A 13,790-nucleotide genomic window follows, 5' to 3' on the forward strand; every position below is an offset into this window, starting at 1 on the left:
TTTCTTGGTCCACATACCATCTGCTTCCCTAGTTGCATGTCTCCCTCACTTCAATTTCATTGTCATTACATTCATAATTACATCTTCCAAGCCAGTCTGTCCTCATACCCATTTGTTTGCTTTCCTGTGTTTCTTAACAATGCCCTGCATGCATCACTCAATGGTTTGCTGAGCAATCCACACTTTATAAACGCCCATGGCTCAGTGCTGTAAGTCAAGGCTGGCAACACACAATGATTGGAAGCTTCCCATTTCATATACATCAGGAGCCTGACTTTGGAAACCTTACTTAGTTTACCACAAAAAGTTGACTCCATTTATACTCTCATGATTATTTCTTTTGTCCAGTTAGTGTTTTCAACTGCACTAAATATGTCATCAATTGGGCCCCATGATTAATTTCTTTTCAGTATGCTGATTAGACATAATTTTAGCCATATTTTAACTAAGTTTCTGGCCTGCTTTCTAACTTGTTATATTAATTTCTTCCACTCATTGTTGAAGTTTATCTGCAGTAGAGGAAAACTGTTCAAGGCCATAACTAACAATGATTCACTTATATCCCGTTAACATACACTCCTTTTCTGTGTACCACATTTAACTATATGTAAATTTCCTCTGGGAATTCCAAGAATAGTCTTGATAATATGCAATCTTCTTGCTTGACTCATTTTTCCATTTTATATTTCTCACTATGATGCTGAAGTCTGTTGGGTACAAATACACTCGTACTATATACACTGGTAGCACATATTTGTATTTGCATGACTTTACTGGTTGGGTGGTGATATGAATATATAGCATATTTCACCCCTGTGTCAACCTTACCTGCCCTGCCTAGATGATGAGGCCCAGACAATTGACACTGGTAATATAACTGTAATAATCTGGAGCAGAGAAAATGCTATATGCACTCCTCAAGATCAGGGGCTTGGATACCAAGCTCAGGGACGGCTAATGTCGCTCCTGCTACAGGTTGGTCCCTCATACAGGGACAGGTAAAGACTCCTAATATTACAAGTTTGGATAACTAGATTTAGTCTCTAATGACAACAAATGGCAAATAAAAATGCAAACAGTTTTGGGTCCCAGAAAAACTAAAAATGTCCACATGTAATGTTACGTAATTAAACAGAAAAGGACATGAGTTAATAAATATACTAGCAACTAGGAAAACAAGTACTGATGTAATTAAGAAGGACCTAATGATATTCGAAAAGGTTGCATTAAATTCAGTTTATGGTGGCATGTTTGTTGCTATTAGAAGTAGTTCATCTTGCAATGAAATTGAAACAGATAGTTACTGTAAGTCAGTATGGGTGGAGGTCATACTCAACAACTGGAATAAATTAATAATTGGTTCCTTTTAATGAGCCCAATTCAGATGATCGAGGGTTCAAGGAAAATTTGAGTTTCATTTCGAAGAGATACGTGACTCAAACTATTATACTTGGAGATGACTTCAATCTACCCTTGATATGTTGGTGAAAATGGATGTTTAAGGTGGTGATAGGCATAAAACATCATCCAAAACTGTATTAAAAGCATTTTCTGAAAATTATTTTGAGTAGTTGGTCCAGGCTTCCACACAAAGTGTAAATAGTTGCAATAACATACTAGGCCTCTTAGCAACAAACAACATCTTAGCAACAAAGCAAAAAATCATCATGATGGAGACAAGGATAAGTGACCAAAGTGCACTGGTTGTAGCGAGATTGAATACCATAATACCCAAACCCATTAAAAATAAATATAAAATATATTTGTTTGAAAAAGCAGATAAAAATTCACCTGATGCCTTCTTAAGAGAGAGTCTCCGTTCCTTCTGAACTAACAACAGGGTGATAATTATTGAACTATACGAAATAAAATTGTTATAACTTCTGAACAGTTTGCATTAGGACATTCAAACTGCACCACTGGCCATGGGGCATGATGGGAATTAGCATGCGCTTGCGTACGCACCTTGTTGTTGTTGGCCATTTGCATGTGAAAAAGTCACAGTAAAGTGTGCCTGAGCGTATAGTGCTTGTGAGTGATAGCAACCCAACTACAGCTCAAAGGTAGTTTGCGAACGAGTTCAAGCTGAAGACAACCAGTCCAAGTGTGCTCACAGTAAAGAATTTGATTCACAAGTTTAAGAGAATGGGTAATGTTCGTGATGACAGTGTTGCAATGCAAGTCACTGAAACAGGGTGAAAAAACCTGAAAACATTGAGAAGACACACACTGTGTTTCAAACCAGCCTCAGGAAATTAATCAAACAGGCTGCAGAGCATGTGGGAATCAACCAGGAGACACTGTGACAAATTGTTGTTGAAGACCTGCATCTCTTCCCATTAGCCATTATGCCCCAGGTCCTTGGACTATTGTCCACAGAATTGATGAACAGAACTTTGATATGAATATGGTTTGGTTTAGGGATGAAGCACATTTTCATTCGAATGAGTTTGTCAATTAGCAAAATTGGTGCATTTGGGGGACTGAGAATCCACTTTTCATGATCAAGAAGTCTCTTCACCCTCAAAGGGTGATTGTGTTGTGTGCAATGTTCAGCCACAGAATAATGGCACAGTCACAGAATAATGGCACAGTCACTACAGACAGTATGTGAAGGTTTTGGAAGATAATTTTATCCCCACTATACGAAGTGACCCTGGTTTCAACAAGATGTTGTTCATACGAGACAGAGCTTGACCACATCGAAGCAGGAGTGTCCAAGTCCTGGAGGAGAACTCTGGGAACTGCATTCTGACTGTGTACCCAGAGGCCACTGACATGGGCTTTGATTGGCCACCATATTCTCTGGATTTGAACACGTCACTCCTTTTTGTGAGGGCTATATTAAAGACAAGTTGTACAGCAATAACCCCAAAACCATTAGTGAGTTGAAAACAGCCATTCAGGAGGTTATCGACAGCACTGATGTTCCGACCCTTCAGGAGGTTATGCAGATATTCACTATTTGTCTGCACTACATCATTGCCAATGATGACAGGCAAATCGAACATGTCAGAACCTAAATCCGAATATCTGTAGTGACAATGGAAAATCCAGGATGGACTGTAACAATACGAGAGAAGGAAGGTTGCTACTCACCATATAGCGGAGATGCTAAGCCGCGATAGGCACAATAAAAAGATTCACACAAACATAGCTTCCAGCCAGTAAGGCCCCTGTCAGCAGTAGACACACATACACACATGCACAAACACACTCACACAAGCGCAACTAGCACACACATCTGCAGTCTCAGAGAGCTGAAACTACACTACAAGCAGCAGCGCCAGTGAGTGCATCATGGGAGTGGCAACTGGGTGGGGATAAGGAGGAGGCTGGGACAGGGAGAGGGAGGGACAGTATGGGGAGGGTGGCGGACAGTGAAGTGTTGCAGTTTAGACAGAGGGTAGGAGAGAAGATGCGGAGGGGAGAGGGGGTAAGTAGCAGAAAGGAGAGAAATAAACATTAAAGCAAACATAAAAGAAATTAAAAGACTGGGTGTGGCAGTGAAATGATGGCTGTGCAGTGCTGGAATGGGAACAACGAGAGGGCTGGATGGGTGAGGACAGTGACTAATGAAGGTTGAGGCCAGGAGGGTTACAGGAGCATAGGATATATTGCAGGGAAAGTTCCCACCTGCGCAATTCAGAAAAGCTGGTGTTGGTAGGAAGGATCCATATGGCACGGGCTGTGAAGCAGTCATTGAGATGAGGGATATCATGTTTGGCAGCATGTTCAGCTACAGAGTGATCCACTTGTTTTTTTTGCCACAGTTTGTCGGTGGCCATTCATGCGGACAAACAGCTTTTTGGTTGTCATGCCTACATAGAATGCAGCACAGTGGTTGCAGGTTAGCTTGTAGATCACATGACTGGTTTCACAGGTAGCCCTGCCTTTGATGTGATAGGTAATGTTAGCGACCGGACTGGAGTAGGTGGTGGTAGGAAGATGTATGGGACAGGTCTTGCATCTCGTCCCCAGCTTGCTCACCTGTCTCTCGTCCGCATTTGTTAGGCAATTAGTGTCTGTCTGACGGTCTGCCGTACGTTAATAGCTGCCTCTGTCATGTTTGTTGGATTCGGTGTTTGCGAATTTATTCCTTAAGGTGTAAAGGCCGAATTCCTGAAATTAGTTTTTATCTTGCCTATCATATTGAGAGGCAGTATATGTGTAATGTAGAGCATGCTTGTACATTTTATGTAAGACTGCATGGATTTTTATTTAAATGGACATTTTAGTATATAAAGTTGCCACCCTTCCACCATAAGAGTTCTTTTAAAAACAAAGTTGCACTTTCGGTGGCAAATAATTTTTAATGTGAGTGTTTTGTACCATCTCCATCCCTCCTACGGGGTGCATAGTTTATGTGTTTGTGTGAGTTGTTAAAATTTTTAGTTTAAAATAATCTGGTGTGTTGCAGATTTGGACCAGTGTAGCCTTGCAGAGGTTGTTGTGAGCGGTCATGACTACAGCCGTGTTAAAAAGGGGCGGCAAGGTTCTCAGCCCAAAAGCTCATACCGTCAAAAAAAGAAATTTTTGTTATTTTTGCCTCTGAATAAATTGTAACTTGATATTTACAGGGTGCTTTCTGATTATAATTTTAAATGTTTCAAAAAAGGGGGGGGGGGGGGGGGGGCTTTTAGGAATAAATTTCCATTTATTGAAAAAAAAAAGGGTTCATGGTGTGGGTTCCTGTAGTCATGTCCCAGTTCATGAAGCACGAGCAACGTATGAGTGGCCAAGTAAGTGGTCCCGACAGTCGGGATACCAGTTACTTTGAAGTAAGGTTGGGCATCTCGGACATATTCTGAGTCGTGGTCACCTTTGTGCTCATACCGCAAAGACTACCAAATCCACCCGTTAGTCCCTCAACCGTTAAAGGTAAAACCCAATGGGACTCGAAGCAAGTAAGGCTAGCAACCTGCTTCCCTGGTACTTTAAATATGATGCTAGCAACAATCAGAGCAAAATGCCTTGGATCTTTGGAGGTGACGGAGTCCCACCTCTAACTGACAAACCAGGGACTCCTAAGATACGACTTGGCAGACAAATGGTAATGAGATGGGGGGAGCTATTAATATCAATGGGGGCTACTTTGGGAAGAAGGTAGAGCTGGCAGGGCTTTACATCAGTAAAGAAATGGAACCCAGCGTAGTTGCAATAAGGTCTGTAAACGAATGACTGATGTGGATAGATCTCACAGTTTCTAGCAAGAAAATTAGGATTGTGTCAGCATATTCGCATTGTGAAGGGACAGATCAAGATAAGATGGATAGCTTTTATGAGGCACTCAGTGATGTAGTTCTTAGAGTAAAGGACAAGGACAGTGTCCTGCTCATGGGTGATTTTAACGCCAGGATTGGAAATCAAACAGAAGGGTATGAAAAGGTTATGGGTAAATTTGGAGAGGATATGGAGGCCAACAGGAATGGGAAACAACTCTTGGATTTCTGTGTCAGTATGGGCTTAGTAATCACAAACTCCTTTTTTAAAACATAAGAACATTCACCGGTATACTTGGGAACGCAGGGGAACCAGATCTGTCATTGACTATATAATAACAGATCAGGAATTCAGGAAGGCTGTGAGGGACACACGTGTATTCAAGGGATTCTTTGATTACACTGATCATTATTTAATCTGCAGTTAAATTGGGATTGTGAGGCCGAAAATGCAGGAGGACAGGTCCATGTAGGAGGATAAGAGTGGAGAAACTTCAGGATAAGGAAATCAGGCACAATTACATAACAGCAATCTCAGAAAGGTACCAGTTAGTTGAATGTAGTCAATTACAGTCACTGGAAAAGGAATGGACAAGGTACAGGGACACAGTACTAGAAGTGGCTAAAGAATGTCTTGGAACAGTAGTGTGTAAAAGTAGGATAAAGCAAACAGCTTGGTGGAATGACACAGTCAAGGAAGCCTGTAAAAGGACAAAGAAGGCGTATCAAAAATGGCTACATACTAGAACTCCGGTAGACAGAGAAAGTTATGTTGACGAAAGAAACAAAGCCAAACAGATAATTGCAGCATCCAAGAAGAAATCTTGGGAAGACTCAAGAAACAGGTTGGAGACTATGGGTCAAGCTGCTGGAAAACCATTCTGGAGTGTAATTAGCAGTCTTCGAAAGGGAGGTAAGAAGGAAATGACAAGTATTTTGGACAGGTCAGGAAAACTGCTGGTGAATCCTGTGGATGCCTTGGGCAGATGGAGGAAATATTTTGAAGAGCTGCTAAATATAGGTGAAAATACGATCAGCAATGTTTCAGATTTCGAGGTAGAATGGGATAGGAATGATGATGGAAATAGGATCACATTTGAGGAAGTGGGGAAAATGGTCAATAGATTGCAGTGCAATAAAGCAGCTGGGGTGGATGAAATTAAGTCGGAACTCATCAAATACAGTGGAATGTCAGGTCTTAAATGGCTGTGCAGGATAACTGAAATGGCCTGGGAGTCGGGATAGGTTCCATCAGACTGGACAAAAGCAGTAATCACACCAATCTTTAAACATGGAAACAGAAAAGATTGTAGCAACTACAGTGGTATCTCTTTAATCAGCGTTGTGGGTAAAATCTTCGCAGGTATTGTTGAAAGGAAAGTGCGAGTATTAGTTGAGGACCAATTGGATGAAAATCAGTGTGGGTTTAGGCTTCTTAGAGGTTTTCAGGATCAGATCTTTAGCTTGCAAAAAATTATGGAGAAGTGTTATCAGTGGAACAGGAAATTGTATCTATGCTTTATAGATCTAGAAAAGGCATATCACCCAGTTCCTAGGAGGAAGTTATTGTCTGTTCTACGAGATTATGGAATAGGAGGCAAACTTTTGCAAGCAATTAAAGGTCTTTACATGGATAGTCACGCAGCAGTTAGAGTTGACGGTAAATTGAGTTCATAGTTCAGAGTAGTTTCAGGGGTAAGACAAGGCTGCAACCTTTCTCCACTGTTGTTCATATTATTTATGGATCATATGTTGAAAACAATAGACCGGCTTGGTGAGATTAAGATATGTGAACACAAAATAAGCAGTCTTGCATATGCGGATGACTTAGTTGTGATGGCAGATTCGATTGAAAGTTTGCAAAGTAATATTTCAGAGCTATATCAGAAATGTAAGGACTATGGTATGAAGATTAGCATTTCCAAAACGAAAGTAATGTCAGTGGGAAAGAAATATAAACGGATTGAGTGTCAAATAGGAGGAACAAAGTTAGAACAGGTGGACGGTTTCAAGTACTTAGGATGCATATTCTCACAGGATGGCAACATAGTGAAAGAACTGGAACCAAGGTGTAGCAAAGCTAATGCAGTGAGCACTCAGCTACGATCTATTCTCTTCTGCAAGACTAAGTTATCTGTGCACTGTTCAGTCTTTCAACCAACTTTGTTGTATGGGAGCGAAAGCTGGGTGGATTCAGGTTACCTTATCAACAAGGTTGAGGTTACGGATATGAAAGTAGCTAGGATGATTGCAGCTACTAGTAGATGGGAACAATGGCAGGAGGGTGTCCACAATGAGGAAAATCAAAGAAAAACTGGGAATGAACTCTATAGATGTAGCAGTCAGGGCGAACAGGCTTAGATGGTGGGGTCATGTTACACGCATGGGAGAGGCAAGGTTACCCAAGAGACTCATGGGTTCAGCAGTAGAGGGTAGGAGGTGTCGGGGCAGACCAAGGATAAGGTACCTGGATTTGGTTAAGAATGATTTTGATGTAATAGGTTTAACATCAGAAGAGGCACTAATGTTAGCACTGAATAGGGGAACATGGAGGAGTTTTATACGGGGGCTACGCTCCAGACTGAACGCTGAAAGGCATAATCAGTCTCAAATGATGATGATGATTATGAAAAAATTTAATTTGTTTTCATCAGTTACCCACAGGCAACTACTTCCACACTCACATAGTGTGATTAAATGCGTTAATGTTCTTGATGAATTGCTAGTGAATAAATTCCTTACAAAAAGATTTTGAAAGTAAATTCACAGTTCAATAGTGAGTAGCAACTTTCCTTCTCTCGTATTGTTACATTCCATCCCGGATTTTCCATTGTTTGATTTTTGCCTCACGGCTTTTCTTCGATGTGAACCCTGTGCTGTTTTCCTTTGTAACCACTTTCATTTGCGTCACTATACTTAATGTCCATTCTTCTTTCTTTTCTTTCCTGTGTTTCTGTTGTCGCCTTAAGAACCGCAATGCACACACTACTTATGAGCCACACTGTATCAACAGACTTGGCCGCGTGCTACAGATGGCATCAAGAACAAGCTGATTGTTGGTGTAGCATCCCACATTACTCCCGACAATAAATATGGAGCTTGAAGGGACTTACTGGAAAACATGGGCAGAACAATAAGAAACACATGTAATTATTACTGATTTCATTTCAAGCTTTCAATTGTGTTAAAAAGAGACATGTTCTTCCGTATACTTGACAACCAGAGCTTCACTCAACATTAAATATAAAACATAAAAAGAAGTGCATGCAAAATTAATTAAAATAGAGAAATATCATTCTTGGTTTGTAATAAGGCTGCAGTTTATCCTCTGTGCCCTTTAAAATTTACGAAAGTTTTCTGGAACGGATAGATGAACTACTATTTAATCTTAAAAATGTAGACAACACACTGATAATGCTATTTGCAGGTAACCAGGTAATTATTGCTAGCAATGAGAATAATGTACAACGAGTAACAAATAAACTGCAAAGACTCTGTGCTTCATACAACTTGCAGACAACTTACATCAAAACAAGGGTAATAGCATTTTATGGGAAAAGAAAATTAGATCCAAAACTGTAACAAATGGAAACATAGTAGAAAGGTAGCAAATTTCAAATACTTGTAAAGAAATACATCACATGAAGCTGAAATTGATTTTCAATGTAAGATAAGAGAAATTTTAACTTAGTGAATGGTACAACTAGAAATAAATCTTACAAAGGAAAGAAAGGAAAGAGACACATCTGAAATTTTACAAAACACTGTCACTCCAAGTCACAATGAACAAAATCTGAATAACAACAGTAGAAGACACAATAACAATTCACAGCATGCAGAAATAAGGTTTCTCTGACATGAAGTAGGATGCACAAAACAATATCAAAACCAAAATACAGAAATAAGTGCAGCACTAAGGTTATTATCTACAATGACGACAATGATGACAATAAACCTCACACACAATAGTACTGCCCAGCCTGGCCACCCGCTATGTGCTGACTGGCTTTCTTACAGCAGGTAGCATATGGTAAGCCTGTGCCCTTAAGTTGCTGGTTCCCTGGCATAAAAGTGTAGGCTACTGAGTTGCTAGAAGTATAATGGAAGTGTAGCACTACCAGAGAAGGAAAGTTGCTACTCACCATATAGCAGAGATGCTGAGTCACGATAGGCACAATGAAAAGATTCACACAATTAAAGCTTTCGGCCATTAAGGCCTTTGTCAGCAGTAGACACACACACACACACACACACACACACACACACAAATGCAACTTGCGCACACATCTGCAGTCTCAGGGAGCTGAGACCACACTGCGAACAGCAGCACCAGTGCATGATGGGAGTGGTGACTGAATTTTCCATTGTTGGAAGTGTAACACTGACAGATATATTATTCAATATACTAATGTATTTTCAGTCACTGCCTCATTTCTCAAGGGCTGTCAGCATAGATTTTGTCAAACTGGGTCGAAAGCTTTCTCAAAACTTCATGTATATCAGATAAAACGGTAAATAAAACAGAAAGAAACTTCCACATGGGAAAAATATATTAAAAACAAAGATTCCAAGACTTACCAAGCGGGAAAGCGCCGGCAAACAGGCACATGAACAAAACACACAAACACACACACAGAATTACGAGCTTTCGCAACTGGCAGTTGCTTCGTCAGGAAAGAGGGAAGGAGAGGGAAAAATGAAAGGATGTGGGTTTCCCTCTTTCCTGACGAAGCAACTGCCAGTTGCGAAAGCTCGTAATTCTGTGTGTGTGTTTGTGTGTTTTGTTCATGTGCCTGTTTGCCGGCGCTTTCCCGCTTGGTAAGTCTTGGAATCTTTGTTTTTAAGATAAAACGGTAATTTACATTCACTGCACTGTTCTCTACTTGCAAACAGTCATCTTCCTATATCCACTTCTAAGGCTAGCATTTTCCTTTCTCTGATGAAACCCTAATTGTTAGTTCCATATGGTTGATGATAATTGTAGTGAGTATCTTGTAGATTACAGGTCCACATAGCACCTTCACTTTATGTTTTTTTTTCCCCTTCCTTTTCACTTTCTAGAAATACTTACCCCCCAGCTATGCATAGCACAACACTAACACCTCTTCCTCTATCTGAGATCAACATGTCACTCATTATGAAGGGATGCTGACTCAGTTTTTCAGGATAGCAAATGGGAAGTTGCGGTACAGAAAATGGCCCATACACAGAAAATGGCCCATACATCACCAGTGTGTGTGTGTGTGTGTGTGTGTGTGTGTGTGTGTGTAGTGAGTGAAGTGTTATGAAACTATGTGTGTATAGTGTGTGCAGTGACTGATAGTGAGATATGAGTGAACGGTGTGGCATTACATTATTTAAAAAGTTATTTGTACAAGAAGTATTATATACCAGGAGTAAATCTAATGATTATGTCTACCTAGAAGTCTGAAAATATATATGTATACGAATTACCTTATTTTAAATTGATCTAAACTTATAAATACTTTGACATGTCCTACATCCTTGTAAAAAGAGATCTATTGATGAATAAAGCTGCTGCTGCTGCTGCTACTGCTACTGCTACTACTACTACTACTACTACTACTACTAGGTAGGAGGTGACATATCTATAGACTGTCCCCTTTTCTACGGAGGAGGCTAACTACAGCATTTTTCCAGTTTTATGGAATTGTCCTCTCTCGCAAACATTCAGTAAATGCTTTTGTTTAATTTTCCCTCCAGCCTCAAACATTATTACTGAAACACCCAGTTCCTTCCCTTACTTCAAACCACGGATATACATAATCTGGCATCTGTGTGGGTTTCTCATTTATGCTGTTACTTAGGAAGTGATGTACAATAAGAAAACTGATTTCAATTATTGTAACATTTTCCAAAGTTAACTGAGTCACTGAAAATGTCTACAAAAATAATCATGATACTGACTTCAATAGTATTTTTTGTTGTAATAGGCATCCACTAGATTTGTCAAGTGATCAAATATCTACAGCTTTCATTACTTTAACTACCTGACCCAAGCAATACACACAAAGTACTAACATTATCTACAGTGCACACATTAACGAAAAACAATTGGTGGTAGGTGAGTGTAACCAGGAACATTAAAATACTGATAAGATCAGTCTGCAGACTGGTTATCACAATAACAAGAGAAACCTTTATGTTGCATGAATCTAAGATGTGAAATCTATCATCTCAACTATAGCTAGATAACCAAGCAAGACATATAAAAATTTGTTTCAAAAATGGAAGACCTGCTGTACAGACAAATAGTATACATATATTTTCCTTCAAGTTTTGTACTGTTTTATGAACATACCTTTCAGAAACAAAGTTTGTCGCACTAATTACAACATCATCATTTGTTTTGACCATCACTGGTACTTTCCTGCAACCTGGCGACTTTAGTATTCGAACTAGGAGTCGAAGGGTTTCCTGAAGAACATTGGGTGGACACATATCGATCTTTGTCACAACTACAAACACTGGAACACTCAAGGCAAGAGCAAGACCCAAATGCTCTTTCGTCATTCCTACAACCCCTGCATTGGCTCCAACCTGGCAAAATGGAGCAAAATTACAATAATAATAATAATAATAATAATAATAATAACAATAAATAAAAGTACCCAAAATGAAAACAGAACAGTATACACAATCTTCATGTTGTTCAGTCACATTACAAAAACAAAACAGCCAACATGTTCACTTCTGATTCAACTGTGTAGACAACAAATGAAATGCTATATTGCTTTTAAATAAAAGCAATAATAAATGTGAAAAAAACTGCATGACACAGAATAAGTTACTTGCATTTTGACAAGCAAATTGCAGTTTCCAGCATAAAATAATGCATTTTCTTCTGTTTCTCAGACCACTTAAAAACACTGGAATTGAATTTTGATTAATTAGTTCTTCTGCCCTTTTTCACATTTCAGAACTAATTTTAGGAATTCTTGTAGTTACCATAGATTCAACATATGGCCAACATACAGTGGCTTGGCTAAGAACTTAATGTTGACTTTGAATACAGATCCTTAAAGTGTCATCAAAATCAAAAATCTTGACCTAGCTGAAGAAATGGTAATATTATAGGAAAGAAAATAACACTCACCCTTCCCACTGTGAAAATTATGTCAGTTGTACATTATTTCATAAGATTACTAGTTTAAAGTTAGCTTTTCATTAAATTATCTTCCGTATCTTGTGTTTTAAACTTACATAAATTTCAAAACTTGACAGAAAGAACAATTTACAACGCAGTTATTCTATGGTCTGCAAACTTTATTCATTGTTGTTGTTGTTGTGGTCTTCAGTGCTGAGACTGGTTTGATGCAGCTCTTCATCTCCCAGTACTTACTGCAGCCTAAATCCTTCTGAATCTGCTTGGTGTATTCATCTCTTGGTCTCCCTCTACGATTTTTACCCTCCACGCTGCCCTCCAATGCTAAATTTGTGAAAGGTCAATATTTGACATTCCCCACTAACTACAGAAAAATTTTGCCTTCTGTATGCAATAAATAGTGAAGACAAACAATATTTCATTGTTTGTGAAAACTGGAATGTATGGTTAAATGGGCATATCACAATCAAAATAGGATAATTATTATTAATCAATCTGGAACATGACTCCCAACTATTTAAGTCCACTGTTCACACTCTCTCTTCCTGCTATACTCTTCTCTTCAGGTCCATCATCCCCATTTGCTGAACATATTATTCTCACTGCATTGTATTTGCAAACCTTTTCCTTTTGTTTTTATTCCTAGGCCCTGATAAAAGCACACTCATTTGCAAAATGACAAGACTAATATGAACTTATTGTAAAACTACACTACAATCTGTCTGAGATGGCTGTTAGTTTACCATACGTCTGATTCACTGGTCCTACATATTGCTGCAAGCAGTGCTGCACGCATCCATATGTGGAGTAGCGGTTAGTGCTGTTGGCTGGTATGCACTGGGTCAATAGTTCAAAGCGGACTACCAGCACACATTCATTACTTTGTATTTATAATTTCTGGAAGGTTTGCATAAGTTTTTTATGTTTGTGAAGCTTGCATATTCTGGAATATTCAATGTTTTTATAAATAGCAGCAATCTCAGTCCAGGAGCAGTTCTGTTTGGTGTGTACTTTTGTGTTCATAATAACTGTGCATTCAGTGTTGGGTGTTTTATTTCACTGATTGCTCTACTTTCAGATTTGGACTTAATTATGGTTATGATGTGACAACGGTTTGGGGAGATGGCGGATAAATTGAAAAATCTGCATCAGCGAGGCTCCAATTAGGCAGCTTTTAAAGCCATCATCTACAAGGACAGGAACCAGAACAAAAGCAGTATACCGTTCCTACGGTCCTTCTATTCAGGAAACCAAGCCATTTCAAAGCAGCAGTAAGTCAGCTGTACAGCACGCATCTATCAAAGTTTCTTGGAGACACTTGCCAGGACCCAACAAAATGGTTAAACGAATTCAACTGAGTCACCACATGAGAACAATGAAGAGAAACTCAATAGCTGTGGCAAAGTCCAGGGCGAGCCACAGAAAAATATTGGTTATGATCA

The 13,790-nt window shown here is 39.3% G+C and overlaps 1 protein-coding gene across 1 annotated transcript in view; it reads right to left on the minus strand.

The window, feature by feature from the left end:
• The window catches only part of LOC126334766 (GTP-binding protein 1), a 132,929-nt gene that overhangs the window by 43,486 nt on the left and 75,653 nt on the right, over positions 1–13,790 (minus strand). Inside the window, exon 7 of the mRNA XM_049997347.1 lies at positions 11,545–11,783. Within this exon, the coding sequence (XP_049853304.1) occupies positions 11,545–11,783 (239 nt within the window). The remainder of the gene's footprint in view (positions 1–11,544; positions 11,784–13,790) is intronic.

The sequence above is a fragment of the Schistocerca gregaria genome, chromosome 1 (genome assembly GCF_023897955.1).
Source record: "Schistocerca gregaria isolate iqSchGreg1 chromosome 1, iqSchGreg1.2, whole genome shotgun sequence".
Taxonomy (NCBI): domain Eukaryota; kingdom Metazoa; phylum Arthropoda; class Insecta; order Orthoptera; family Acrididae; genus Schistocerca; species Schistocerca gregaria.